Source organism: Elephas maximus, chromosome 9 (genome assembly GCF_024166365.1).
Source record: "Elephas maximus indicus isolate mEleMax1 chromosome 9, mEleMax1 primary haplotype, whole genome shotgun sequence".
Taxonomy (NCBI): domain Eukaryota; kingdom Metazoa; phylum Chordata; class Mammalia; order Proboscidea; family Elephantidae; genus Elephas; species Elephas maximus.
The window spans coordinates 124,801,329-124,816,529 of NC_064827.1; the positions used below are offsets into that span (position 1 = coordinate 124,801,329).

General features: G+C 38.1%; 1 protein-coding gene across 6 annotated transcripts in view; it reads right to left on the bottom strand.

The window, feature by feature from the left end:
- Positions 1-1,207: 1,207 nt before the first annotated feature.
- SPIN1 (spindlin 1) overlaps positions 1,208-15,201 on the bottom strand; it is an 89,008-nt gene continuing 75,014 nt past the window's right edge. For all 6 annotated transcript variants that reach the window (XM_049895584.1, XM_049895590.1, XM_049895589.1 and 3 more), the window contains 3 exons: positions 8,046-8,299; positions 5,183-5,416; positions 1,208-3,985 (listed from right to left, as the gene is read on the bottom strand). In XM_049895584.1, the coding sequence (XP_049751541.1) occupies positions 3,786-3,985; positions 5,183-5,416; positions 8,046-8,299 (688 nt within the window). In that variant the 3' untranslated portion in view covers positions 1,208-3,785. The remainder of the gene's footprint in view (positions 3,986-5,182; positions 5,417-8,045; positions 8,300-15,201) is intronic.

Genomic DNA, 15,201 nt, shown 5'->3' on the forward strand with positions numbered 1-15,201 from the left:
TCCTGTTGAGTTTCAGCTCTCACAGGTTTCACTGTACTTAATTCTACTTAAAACCACTCTAAGTTTAAAATTTTACGATAAATTTAAAATTCTCATCAATGTCAAACCACAAACTTAATATTTTGGACTATTTAATATATTTAGGATACTGATCATTGCCCCTGTCTGTCCACTTTTAGGTGTTATTTAAATGCTATCATGCGAACTAAAATTCTATTTCTTTCCCTTTCTATCTTACGAGTATCAGACATTTACACGTGGTAAAAAAGGAAAAAAAAAAAAAAAAATGTTACCTGACTTAAAAACTGTCTTCAAAAGCAAGTTTCACACATCGTATTTGCTCACGAGCACAAAATTTACAGTCAGAAGTTGCACATAAAGGGTTTATTTTAAATGTTTTGAGGATAGGATAGGATAGAGTTACATCATAATTATAAAAATTACTTACAGAATTAACAGATTTATATTGTTTATACTTCTAAATGCAGAGAACAGGGAACTGTATACACATTGTATAAAATAAAATGAAAATTAAAAATGGACTCAAGCTCTAAAGATGAGGTCATTTACCTAATTTTAAAATGTGAACACGAAGACCTCTGAACTATACACTCTCATTCAAACTGCACTAATGATGTAAAATACAAAAAGCGCAGCATTTCCAAGGAACCACAAACATTTCAGCCATAATTACTTTTGTTGGAATAATTGTTTCTGTTTCGTCTTTGGAGAACTTTCATTTTTTTTAAGACAATCAGCTTAAGAATGATTTTAGGCACTACAATTTGTGACAATCAAAACAGTCTTCTAATGGGTCTACAGCTTTCAAAAATTCAAGTCCAATGCACTTTGGGGTTTGGCACATAAAACAATAAAAGAAATGAAATCTGTTTTTAGAAGTAACTGTGATTTTTTAAAGAATCCACAGTCCCTTCAAATGCTGCATGACACATACAAGTGGAAAACTACCTTCTGTTGGCACTACATTTGCTTCACCAGTGCATTTTTATCCTACGACCACTAAACGGCACAGTAAGCAAATATACAGAAACTGAAAACAAATGAAAACAAAGAAAACAAAAAACCTAGATATCTTTAACATGCAATTTTAGTTAATTACATTGAACATTCTACTTAGAATAGAGCATGCAAAAAGGATGGTCTGCTTTTAAGATTTTTCTTTGAAGCTTTACATGGCAGCTTGACATCTCTCTCTCTCTCTCACACACACACACACACACACAATAATACTATAGCAGGTAAATGAGAAAGGCCAATAAGTTTCATACACAGATCCATGTCTTGTGTCATCATCACAAGCCCCATGGTAATTTTGGAAGTTAACGCTGAATTCCGAGAACAAGAAACCAACATTCAGACCAGGAAAATGCAAGCAATGCATGCAGATCTGAAACAGGAGCCTAAAATGAAGCCAAAGACGCAAGCGCCATGGAGCAGAGTAAGTCACAGCATTGATAAATGTGGTTTAAGCCACCAAAGGAATGGGAAAAAAAGGGAAAACAAAACAGAACAAATATCCTTCCTCTTCCCTCAACCCTAAAAGCAATAAACGGAACAATTATGAAAATAATAATCACATGTCACATTCATCTACGATTAGCAGATCATGTGGTGTATTAAAGTTGCTCAAGTGGCTTGTAGAAAATCCACAATGCAAGTCATTAGGTAATGCTAAAAACGTTTCAGTTGACCCAACCCTCAGGATTCTTCAAAATGAACTTTATTTTTCACTGTACCATGTTATATACATATTGTGTGTGCTGGATACACTCACTGTTGTGTCACAAATATCAGCTTGGGCTCATGGAGCCAGGCTCAGCCTTGAGATATACATGCAGGGACTCAATAGAAAATGGAGGCAACAGAAAAACACATACCAGATCTGTAGAATGAAACTCGTTCAAACACACATCAAACATTTATGACCTGGATACTTAGTGCTTTCATACTGCATTGAGAAGCTTGCCTTTGGTTACCCAGGGTAGAAAACTGGGCCCAATGGAGCCATGAACAGTAGTAGGTACCCTCCAACAGCATGATGAGACACACACCTTAAGGCTAAAATGGGAGTCAAGCAAAACATGCGTAGAGACCTTTAGACTACTGACTCTCTAACACGAAGCAAGAACGGCCATAGCAAAGAGGCCCCTTGGCCCTCTGATCCAAAACCTTTCGTGTTGGTTGACAGCTCGCATGGTCAGCCTTCTGCACACTAAACGGACAAGGTCACACCTCAGGTCTAAGCCCCTCCATTAGAGAGACTGGTTTCACATACTGCGTTTTCTCCTTGCTTTCAAACCACCAAGGTGCATCCAAAACAAAGCGACATATGGCAATTCTGGTGCTAAACCAACCATTTTTGCAGTTCTATTTCGGCTTAAAACTACTTTGCAGGAACAAACCATAAAAGGATTCTGTGGCTAAGGGCTGCTGCTATCACTGACACCCGGAAGCTAACATAGATGATGGAACCTTATGTGGTAAAATATCACTGACATGCAAAATCCTAGAGTCCACTGAATGGAATCCACATTAACAGCATACTGTAGGCAAGGACATACAACACCACAAAAGGCATCAATATATTTAAGCTGTTATTTGTCAAGACATTCTTTGTGGGGAAAAGCCAGGGTGAAAAAGCTTTCTGACCATAATCATATATCAATAATAATAGTAATAAAAATAAAAGAATCCCAAAGAACTTGTTAGAAGGCAACAATGCCATTCTTAAAACTTACATTTCTAATATAAAAGTATTGTGTTCTTCCAGGAACTCAGAGCACATACACACAAATCACTGATGTAGTGTTACCTTTTAAATTCATATTAAAATCCAGGTTTATAATTTGTACAAATAACGAGCCAAACGTGCCATCCAAAGTACACCTACATTATACTTTGCGGACCAAGTACCTGGGTTTTACTAAAAGTATTTATGATTTAAAATGTAACAACAACAAAAGATTAAAATGCTTAGAATTAAAGGCAGCCTTTTAGCCAGATGGCGGACCAGTCTGTAAAATGTCTAATGTGGGTCATGAACTGTTCATAAGTGATTCAGATTTTGACTTATCATTTAAAGCCTCCAGATTTAAAAGGTGCACTGCACTTTCACCTTTCAAAAAAAGTTGATCATTCCTATGTGCTTCTTGTGTCCAAATTTCAGTTTAAATAAAGAAGAGTGATACAGTATATGACTGACTTGGGTCAAGCACTCCTGTTAAACTGGAGAAAATTATTTAACCCCTTATCCAATCCACAAAGAAAGGACTGCCAATAGAGAGAGAGAGAGAGAAAAAATATATATCTATGTGTATAAATATGTACTCTCTACATATACACACACAGGTATATAGATAGAGAAGTAGGTAGATAGGTATAGATATATATCTCAAAAAGGCAGTAACAAAAAATACCAAACTATACTTGCATTGTGGCAGCAGAATAAGAGAGTTAGGGCGAAGGAGAAAATGATTAAGATCATTACAGTTTTAGATGATTATGATATTAGCTTAACTTTTACCAAATTTGCCTGTAACTCCTCTCCAAAGAAACAGACTTCTTTTAAGAGGAAGGAGTTCCTTACACAAAATGCTTTGTGTTCACATAAATCTGTACTATTGAGAACAAAACAGTTTCGCTGGCAGAGATTGTGGGTTCGCAGGGACATTTAAGCTTTCATAAACTGGAAAGCAATCAAGTCTTTATGTCTACAAATTATACATTTAACAGTTCCACAAATTTGGCAAAGTTCGCGATGACATCTAGGATGTTTTCACCAAATCGTAGACATAAATATGGAAATCATCATCAAACTTGATGAAATAGACAGATGGTTTGGCTTCTACTTGATGAATGACCATGCCAGTCCTTTTCGAGCCATCTTCTTTGGCATATTCCACTTGTTTGCCCACCAGGCTGTCCACAACTTCTCCTGGTTCCCTTTCTGCTGGAGGTGAATCATCTGTATTTAAGGGGGGGGGGGGGGGACGTAAAGTCAATTTATAGACAAACGCCAACTCGTGTATTTCTTGTTAATATCTGAATTCATCCTCGATTATCTAAATATTCAGACGTCATTGCATTCCACATCATCTTCCTAATCCAGTTTCAAAGGACAAGGGATTTCTGATGCTTTAAAAATACAAGCTAGTTGAACTTACTGCACTGTGCAAATCTGCTGCAAAAGACCTCTTTAAAATTTTAAAAAGCAAAGATGTCACTTTGAAGTCTTAAGTGCACCTAACCCAAGTCATGGTATTTTCAATCACCTCATATGAATGTAAAAGCTGGACAATGAATAAGTAAGATCAAAGAAGAACTGATGCATTTGAATTACGGTGTTGCTAAGAATATTGAATGTACCAGGGACTGCCAGAGAACGAACAAATCTATCTTGAAAGAGGTACAGCCAAAATGCTTCTTAGAAGCGAGGATGACGAGACTTCATCTCACATGCTTTGGCCGTGTTATCCGTGTTTGAGCCCTGGAGAAGGACATCATGCTTGGTAAAGCAGAGGGTCAACGAAAAAGAAAAAGACCCTCAAGGAGATGGCCTGACACAGTGCCTGCGACAACGGGCTCAAACATAGCAACAATTATGAGGTGGTGCAGGACCAGGCAGTGTTTTGTTCTGTTGCACACAGGGTCGCTATTAGTTGGGACCAGCTCGATAGCACCTAACAACAACAATAAAATGATGTAAAAGAATAAATACAAAAATGAAATTCAAAACACTGGAGTAAAGGTCTCCAGGAACTGAAAATATAGACACCCGGATCCTTGCTTACCAAGAAGTGCTCTCTGTAAATACTTGACATTAAGGAAAAAGAACCTAAATGCATTTGTATCGCTAGCTGCTGATTATGAAGGAAAAATCACAGCAACGGGAAGCTTCAAATATACACTGAAAAACAGTCAAAAACAACTAACCTCTATTTCAGTACGGAAGTCAAGCAGCAACTGATTATCAAACATTTTCTTATCTACAATTTTTGGCAAGAGGAAGAAAATTTTCACAACCTATGACTAAGAAATAATCACGTCCCTAATAATTAAAATGAAAAAAGAAAGTATTTGTAAAACAGTTAATCAATATCTTGTTCTAAAATCCAAACTCCTTTTAAATGACCAAAGACCAAAGCTGCCAACGTGTACTCACTGGAGTCAGGCATGATGCGCAGGTCGCCTTCCTTATAGTCATCTAGGAGCTGGTACATGTACAGGACGGGGTCCTTCTCGTAGGTGATGTAAAACCACGTGTTCATGATGGGCGCGCGTGCTAAGACCATTCCCCTCCACTCATCTTTAGAACCGTCCTCCGTCTCAAACATATGTTCCACAGCTTTGCCAATCATCGTGTCTGCTAAGTGTGCATCACTGATTCGAGATGTTGCTGGGAATTAAAAGGGGGGGAAATCCCAATGGTGACAAAACGTTTCAATGACTATTTATTATGAAGACTAAACTTACTGAAGAAGACAACCTAATTTGTCTCCGCAATGTATGAGCAGGCATCAGAATTACCCAGAGGGCTTATTAAAAACTGCTGGGCTGCACTCCCAGACGTTGATCTAGGACCCCCGAGGTGAGGCCAAGAATCTGAATTCCTTACAGTCCCAAGTGAAGCGGATGCTGCCACTCCCTGGAACTGACTCATGTCTGAATTTCAGAATACTCTCTTGTAGCCACAGAGACAGCTATCTTCAAAAAACAATTAGAACTCCTATTTCATTAATTAATCAGTGCTTCTACTGCTGTTAGCATAATAAAGCCAAAGGAAGAAGAGAATTCCTTGATAAATGTAATGGGTATCTTAAACATTATGGTAATTTTCTTTATGTAAGTATGTGTTAATTATCATAAATTACATAGAATTAGCTCTTCTCTGTGCCTGGTATTTAAAAATTCCACTGGTTTCTTCATGCCAGAATTTATCAACTTTGTGACCTCAGGACTCCTTCACATTCTTAAAAGTTACTGAGGACCCCAAAGTGTTTGTTTCTATAGACTATTCCTATCAGTGTTTACTATTTTAGAAATAAAATATGAGAAATTTAAAATTACCAACGTAAAGAATGTACTTTTAATGAAAAACATTGTTCCTAACAAAAAAAAAAATTTTTTTTTTTCAGTAAGAATGGCGCTGCTTTACATTTTTCTCTCTTTAATGTTTAGTTTAAAAACCAGCTAGATTCTCATATCTGCTTCTGCTTTTAATCTGTTATAAAATCCAGCCTCTCAAAGATACACTGTTAAAAAAAGAGGAGTATCTTAACAGTCTTTCAGATAATTCTGGATAGTCTTCTATGATACTACATCAAAGCTCAGTTAAGTGACAGTTCCGGTAGGGTTCATTGCAATGCGTAATCTAGAACTATTATCAACAAGTGTGTCCCACTCTGTTACATTAAAAACCATTAGTCTGTCTTGTATTCTGAATGGATCTTTTACCAGGACATAATTTGGCAACGTTTGAATTATTCGTGTGGAAAATATCGTGTCTGCAGAGTTAGCAGATCTAAATGGACAGCAGAAAACCTCACTGTACATTTGTGAAACAGGTAGATTATGTAGTATTATTATGAAAACAGCTTTGACCTCACAGCCCCCTGAATGGGCTTCATGGAACTCCAAGGATCCCCAGAACTTGTTTTGGGCATTATTACTTTATGCTACCCCATGCTTTTATGTTGATTAACTTGTTACTCCCTCTCTCCTCCACCTTTAGTTTAAAAAAAAAAAAAATTATAACTATAATCTAATGTACTACCTGAAGCAAATAAGGAAGACTGTTTTCTTTCTATACGGAATATAAAGGCCAAAAAATGTTTGTTTGTTTTTTTTTTGTCATGAGGAAGAATGACGTGTCCAGTCATGCTTAAAATAGATAAAAATGTTAAAAATGTCAAGATTTATACTCCACAATTACTTTTGAGAACAATAAAGATTTCTGTGAAAACTGAACTATGTTTATATAAGATGACAAAGACTCAGCATTTGATATTTCTAAAGGGAAGATGAAGTAACAAAACAATTCACTGCTACGGCGAAGAACGAGCTTGCCGGGCAGATACGTCGGTCCTAGGAGCACAACGGCACGGTCTCGAGACACACAGAGGGAACAACTGGACTGGTTTCTTCCATAGACAACTTGATTCCAAAATTTCATTTTAAGAAAGAAAAAAAAATTTTAAGTTTTTATGATATCCAATCTCCCCTCAAAGTCTAGATCTGCTGAATCTTTCTTTTTTTAATGGTACAGGCTTCTAAAGACAATTCTAAAACCAGAAACCATTATCTTAAGCAATAGCAGCATCACTGAAATAATAATAAAACATTTCAAAGTAAATACTCTGAAAAAATAACATTAATTTGACTGTATTCTACATGATTGAATAATAAAATTCAGTTGTTATTTTTAAGTTTCACCTTATGCCTTCAGAATATTTGCCAGGCAAAACTAATAGTGTATGACAAAAAAAACAAGCTATTCATTTCCATGAGCACTGTACAAACAAGCCCTAAGTTATGTATAATAAAGCTCATGTGTTTTAGCTACTTAAGTTGTGGCTCGAAGTATAGACAATACACTGTGTACTGTCATTTATGTACTACAGAATGAAATCAACCCTTCGCGGACTCTGTAATAAGCACGTAATTTTCTTAGGTATCACAATATGATGAAACTGACACACAGCACGTCTCAGCTAATGGTATTCCTACCCATCAGAATCCAGACAGTGAGCAAAAAGTCTAGAAATAACCATACTAGGAATTATTACATTTACATTGTAAACTTCTTTGGGGAACAACTATATGCATCTTTACGTCCCTCACAGTTCCCTGACCTGTGGTTTTCAAACATTTACTCATCAATTTTTGTGGTTTCTAGGTGGCTAACTTAAACAGAGTCCTTGAATTCCAATAAAAATAAAAATACCAGTAATGCAAAAGAATGGTAAAAAGCATCCATTTCAATGATTTTTAAAGCATATACAGCACAAATAGTGAAAAGAACTTACCAACTCTATCAGGGAGGACTTCAAGTGCAGAAACTCTTTCATCTTTATTAAGTTCTAGTCCATAAACACAGTCAAATCCATCGTATTTTATAAGATACAATGAAGGATTTACGGGAACCTGATCCAGAACTGTTCCTTTCCACTGTGTGACGGGTCCATTCCCTTCTTTCCACCCATGCTGAATTCTGCAGCCCACGATGTTCCGCCGGGGCTGGGAAACAGGTTTGCTGGGCCCCACACTGCTCCGATGTTTTCTGTATTCACACATATATACACACAATGGATAATCTCAAGACCATGCATTTGTCGAGGCCACAAAACTACTGGCTGGCATGCTCTCATTACAGACAGCCCTGAATTATACGCGAACTAACGCTTGCCACATTCATCTTTCAGATGGCTCAAGGTGTTTATGCTCTAGCCCCACAACAGTGGTGTTCCAAGGTGGAGGGCCTTCTCCATCATGTGACCCTCCCACACAAACATGTGTAACATGACCTGTCAGCAACAGGTGCTTGCTGCGCACCTGAACTGTGTACACATAGAACAGCAATGTAGAACTACTCCTATTCAATAGCAACTTAAGCCTTGACATTAAGCATCAGTTTTCCAGCTTTCTGAGTTTCCTTTAATTTAATCAACTTGCCATTATTATCCAAGTTAATCAACGAAAGAAAAGGGCCAACCATATGAAATATTTCTTTTGGTTATACATAAAGTGGTTATACACTGTGAGTTGGAGCCAACTGAAAGGCAGTAACAACAACATGACTTTATATAGTATGAACCCATTTCAAAAGAAATGTGTAACTATTCAATTTTCCCCGTACTAATGACTGAATAATTCTGCCCCCACTAACTTAAACAGGAACACACTAGACATGTGAAGAGTCCAGACAGCTTATATTTATGTGTTATATCATCATCACTCCCCTAGCAAACATATAGTTAAACACTTAAGAAGTTTACAACACGTAATTTAATATTAAAAACCACTGACACTAAATGGAACTACATTCTTTCTGGAGTTATTAGCAATTAAAAATCCTACATATAATGTTTAGAAACAATACACCTGGCCCTTGGTAAGAGGATAAATCCTTGCTTCATCTAGAAATCTAGTGACATAGGACAAATCTTGACTTGAATGCAACCTGAAGGCCAAAACTGACAAGATAGATGTTTATAAATGCCAAGGATTAAAAAAAAAAAATCAAGAGGGCAAGACAATTTCCTTCCCAGTTTTCTAAGTATAAAGCTCCCATCTGGTACGCCATGAATAAAAGTGATTATCACCTAATATATTATTTTGAAAGCAAATTATTATAAATTATAATACTTAAAACTATAATTATACATATTCTAAGTAGAATAATTTATTCTGAATTGGTTAGGTAAATTTGTTTGCGAAACAGAAAAACCGGTTACAGCAAATTATTGGGGCTGCCTCAATGAGGCCTTAGTGCAGTACTCAGACCTAATGGACAGAGCAGTTGAGATGGTAGTAGTATCATAGTTTTGTCATCTCCCCAAATCTCACAAAACAGAGAGTGATTGGGATACCTACGAACTCCACCCCCAGAGAATCACCTTTAATACAAGTAGGTGTCAGGGATCCTCAGAAACCCCAGAACACAGGCAGGTGCGGCCAAGTTGCCAACTTCATCAAGAACTATGGTGGCAGCAGCCATGTCAGAGGTGTTGGAGAGAAGGAAAAGGGAGCTTCCTGTAATCCTGAGAGCTGGGGAGCACCAAATCATGAAGAAGTACTCACCGCAAAGGAAAACTTCTCCACGTGCAGTGGAAAATTCAGCAAGCGGATCTGAGAACAACCAGGGCAATGGCAAAAGGGGTTACAAAGGTTAGTAAGTGCAAGATGGTGAGGCCAGAAAATGCTGCTTCTGCCTAAGCTCTCCCAACTCCTGGAACATCCAACAAGAGTTCCTTTCAGGAAGGTTGAGCCCTGCACCGAGGACACACAGCTGGGAATAAAATTTAACGGAGCAGGGCTGGAACACAAGGGTAAAGAAGACAGAAGTTCAGACACTCACGGAGTGGGGGCCCAAAAGAGGCAGATCTCAAGAAGTATGACAGAAGTGACTACGCATACAGGCTATATTTTTAAGTATGTCACAGGACAACAAAAGAGGCTACCCTAGAGCTCTGAAGCTAGGTAAGCTGTCCTGGAACACTCTTGCCACTTAAAACAGAAAAACCTTAAAGGATAGGAAAAATCTATCTCATTTGCATGAGTATCAGAAAAGGAAAGAGTCTGACAATCTGAATGATGTCCTGAAAGGCAGACCAGAAAAATATGCCCACGAAGCAGATGAGAACTATTACCCCGTGTTAAACAAACAACAGAAGCCACGAAAGAGGAACATAAGAAACCGAAATGCTCAGAAATGAGATAAATGAACAGAACACAAGGTAAGGAAAAAAACTAGACAAGGGAAAGAAACAATTAGCAATTTGAATACTTCTCAGGAATGAAGACTACACCAGAACATAAGAGCAAACAGACACCATGGGAGCACACAGATGTGAGATCAAAGGAAATACTGTTCTCATAAATGCTTCCCAAAAAATTTATAGGATGAGCTTCAGATAGTCAAGGAACAACTGGAAAAGTCTCAGCATAATAAGCAATGAATGTATTTAACTGTAAAACTAAGACAAGTGGTGGAGATAGGAGATTGTTATATGCTCTGACAACGTGGATTAAACTCAACTCTCAGATATGGGAAAGGAACCCTGGCAGCACAGCAGTTAAGCACTCAGCTGCTGACGGAAAGGTTCAAACCCACCAGCCGTTCCAGATGGGGAACGATGCGGCAGTCTGCTTCCTTAAAGATTACAGCCTTGGGAACCTTAGGGGGTGGTTCTGCTCTGTCCTGTAGGGTCGCTGACAATGCAGATTTAACTCAACTATCAAATAAGGGAGGAACGAATATGGAAAGCAAAACATGCTTGCTGACCCGTGATACAAAGAAATTGTTTCGGCCTTTGTCTTTGGTTCCTGATGGTCCTTGGAATTCCCCAGTAGTTGCGGTGTCTTTGTCTTCTAAAACACCCAGGCAACCCTTCTACCTGTCCAAATGAGTGGGGACCACACAGGCCCCACTAGTCAGCTAACCTCAGAAAGGGAGGGGGCACGCCGTCTCCCAATCTTCCTCACAGTGAAGTCCTAATCCTGACTCCGCATCGAAGCCAGTAAAAAGCCAGGGACACAGAAGTTTGGGGGCTTCCTGGATTGGCGAGAGCATCTGCCAGGGAGGGGGCATGTCCCTAGGGACAATGGAAGTCTCACAGCCGGAACCCTCCCAGAAGGCACCCCATGGGTCTCTTCCTTTGTACCCTCTCTGGGTATAATAAATGGGTAACTGTAAATTTACTCTGAGAATTCTGTGAGCGGTTCCAGAGAATTAACAAGCCCACGGGGCGCGGGGGGCGGGGGGCGGGCAGTGAGAGCCAGCAGGAGCTGGTGACCGCCTATCTGGAAGTCTGAAGTACTATGTCTTTTTAACTCGTGTGTTCTAGCTTGGGGTGGCTAGGATCAGAGAAAAGAGACTGGTCTGAAGTGGAGGAAATCATGTGGATTTCCCAATTTGCTGCCAATGCCCACTGTCCTGAAATGCAGAGAGTCGTGTGGATCCCTTTGTTTGCAGCTGTTACCCTTGACCTGGCCCAGGGTGGCTGAGAATGAGCTTGGAGCTGCTGGACAGAGATGTGGCAAGGCAAGGACTGGATCCACTTTCAGTGGGAACTGGATTCATGCTGGTCCTTAGCAACAAGGGTGGGATTTATCATAGGGTCGCTACAAGTCGCAATGGACTCCACAGCAGTGGGTTTGGTTTTGGCTTTGGCCCTTGCTTAGTGCAGTTGGCACACTCCCTTATAAAACTTCTAACACAAGACAGAGAACGAAGGAGAAGGCAAAAACCTAAATTCAATACTGTTGATGGTTAAGAAACCAATACACACTGTCTAAAAAAAATAACAGAACATGCAAAGTAAAACTTAAGAGAGAAAAACATTTAACAAGGCACAATAAAGTCTGTCAAAGGAATGCAACACATACTCAGAACCAAAAGAATGTGACCTTCAAGACCTTTTCATAATTTATGGGAATATGCAACTACGTCCGATTGGCCCTCTGTGGGAAGATCACTGGTGAAGGTAAGTTTCTCCTCTGGAAAAGAACGTAGGAATTCTTTTTTAGCATTACTTTTTTCTTCAAGTAGACAATCAAGTATGTATCTTATTTTGATCATTCAGCAAAATTCCCAGTGATTCACAATTCCCTCACACCTTTAGCAAAGGTTCCTAAACCTCACTGAGGAAAGTATTCAATCACACATGCTATTTTGTAATTTACAGACATTTAGTTATTACTACCAAAATTATAAGCAAATACAGCATGTGCACTAGAAAAGGTTCTTTTCTACACTTACTGGAATGCATTTTTCTACCACCTTCATTTTCAACAAAACCAATATAAACTTAGCCAATGATAGCAGAAAAGGGCAATCAACAGGCTCAGAATGGTGATTTTCTGACTCACTCATTACCTTCAATACGTTAAAGAGGAGTAAGATAGAGAGAGGCTTGATTCTTTCCCCTTTTTCTTTACCAAATTTAAAAATAAGCAGTTTTCATAATGTTCACCTCCAATGGTATTAACTAAAGCTTTCGTCCGTTTTTTGAGTATTAAATGGACTCAAACATGCCTTGTAGGAGTTCTTTTAAAACCAGCTCCTATGTCCTTTAATTCTGAAGATATGTGATCCTTTCTTTTGAGGTGGGTTCTATTTTCTCTTTTAATAAGGGAATTTTCATCACTAACTTTTAGCTGCGATAGGTGATATATGTATGTTCAGTCTTACTGACTTGGATGAGGTTTCTCTGCACCAAATGAGGCTTCCAGTGGAAGCTGTGTTTTATTTGTAGTTTTCCAGCACCACCTTTAACTTTCAAAGCAACATATTTAAACTTATATTTTTTTACTATAATCTACAATTAATCAATACTTTCCCGTTCCCACCCTAAGAAAAACTAAAAACAAACAAGAAGCTTTCATCAAAAGGAGAGAAAGGGGTAAGGAAGACGGAAAACCACCACAGCACATTTTAAGTAACCTTACCTGGCCGCTTCCATTGTGCTGTGGAAATTTAAGCTTTGTTCCAAATTGTTATTTTTCATTTTGCTACTTTCTTAAGAATGATTATTTTTAAAACAATTGCCTTATTTAAAAATAAGCAAGGAAGGCTTTTTGTCTCAGGTATATTTAGTCTTTCTAGATACACCCTCTGGTGATTCTTTCAGATGCCATTGTTAGACGCCGGTGAGCTGCACAACAGGACGGAACACTGCCCAGTCCTGCGCCATCTTCACAATCCAATACGAGCCAATCCTCACTGGCTACATTTGGGCCACTGTGATACCCAAAATATAACTTTCTGAACTCTTGAAAGCCCCAATTATTATTTTGCCCTCAGTCCTGAACTGGCTAGGTATATAATACAGGTTTAAAGTCACTTTCCCCTCAGTACTTGAGGGGGAAATGTATTTCCGTCTTCTTCTATGATCCAGAGCTGCAGATTACCAGATGCCAATCTGATCTCTCTTCCTTTGAGGGTACTCTTTGTTTTTATCTTCTTATTGTTTTTAGGATTTTCATTATTCTTGGAGTTCTGACATGTCACCATGACTTGTGACATATTTTTAATTATCCTAGCAGTTAGTCAATCTAAAGATAGCTATACAAACTTATCTTCCATTATTTATTCTGATTACTTTTCCCTTACTAGATGAAAGCTAGAATTTCTAGAGTTATTCTCCATGATCAACTTCCCTCTCATAATTTTCATCTTGATTAAACCCTCAATTTTTCTTGAATTAGGTAAAGCCCTACTTTCATACTTGCATAATATTTTTAATTCCTAAGAACTCAATGTTTCTTTTTAATCCCTGCCCCCGCCCCCCAATTCTTCCATTAACTCTTTGTGTTAAGCCTGGTGCCGTTCTGAGTGTTGGTTTCTTTACATATTTGGCAACTCCTGGTTAGTTCTTTGTTATATTTAGTGACTTTCATGCTGTCAGTTTTCCTTGGATGTTTAGTGATTCTTGGTGTTCATATTTGTGGATACAAGTCAAGATTAAGTGCTATTTGCAGCTACAGTGCATTTCTTTAGCCCAAGTGAGAGTTCCTGGTCTCTTAATAATCTATGTAGGGTCTGATCACAGCATCCACGACCCAGGTTGCTGTGTACTACCAAGGAAGTGCTGACCTTAAGGGAAGGTGAACTCAGCATCTTCCATTTCAACACCAGCTCTGTCCAACTAATGTGGCTATTTTATTACCCTTCAACACCTTTGATTTCACCCCCACCATTCCATGCTCCAGTCCTTCCTACCTCTGCTCGCAACAGTCTCCCAGCTATCCACTTCGAATATTGTTTGGCGGTCTTGTCTGTCCTTTGTTAAGTGGCTAAGAGCACCTCAGCTCAGATGCTTTGTTCCTATCTACTTTAGAATTTCCAGAAATTTCTCACTGCCCTTGTCTGCTGGTAGGATGGCTATTCTACCTCAATAGAAACCAAAACTGCAAATTGTGAGGATTTATTTTAATGCAAAGTATGGTGAGGTACCATGTTCTATCTGCTTATAGATACACCCTTTCTAGAGAACAATTCAGCAATATGTATCCAATGCCTTGCCATTTGGAACATCCACTGTCCCAGTAATTCCACATTTAGGATTTTAACAAAAGAAAATAACAAACATTCTTTACATCGTTAAGAAACAGAAAATATGTTCAGTAATCCCCACTGATTAAATAATTAATAGTATATATGATGAAATTACTATTAAAATCATGGAAAAGAATTTAAAGCAATTTTAAAATCCCACAATTTAAAAATATGATCCAGTGAAAAAAAAATTTATACATACACAATTATCCACACAGGTGTGTTGAAAAAATACACATTATATTATTAACAGTTGCAATCTCTGGATGATGACATGAGAAATAATTTTGTTTTCTTCCTTTGTGTTCACCTGTTTTCAAAATTTTCAATAAGTATTTCATTTTTACAGTCAGATAAAACACAAGTTGTAATTTAATTACTACTAAAGTAATATGATGGATATT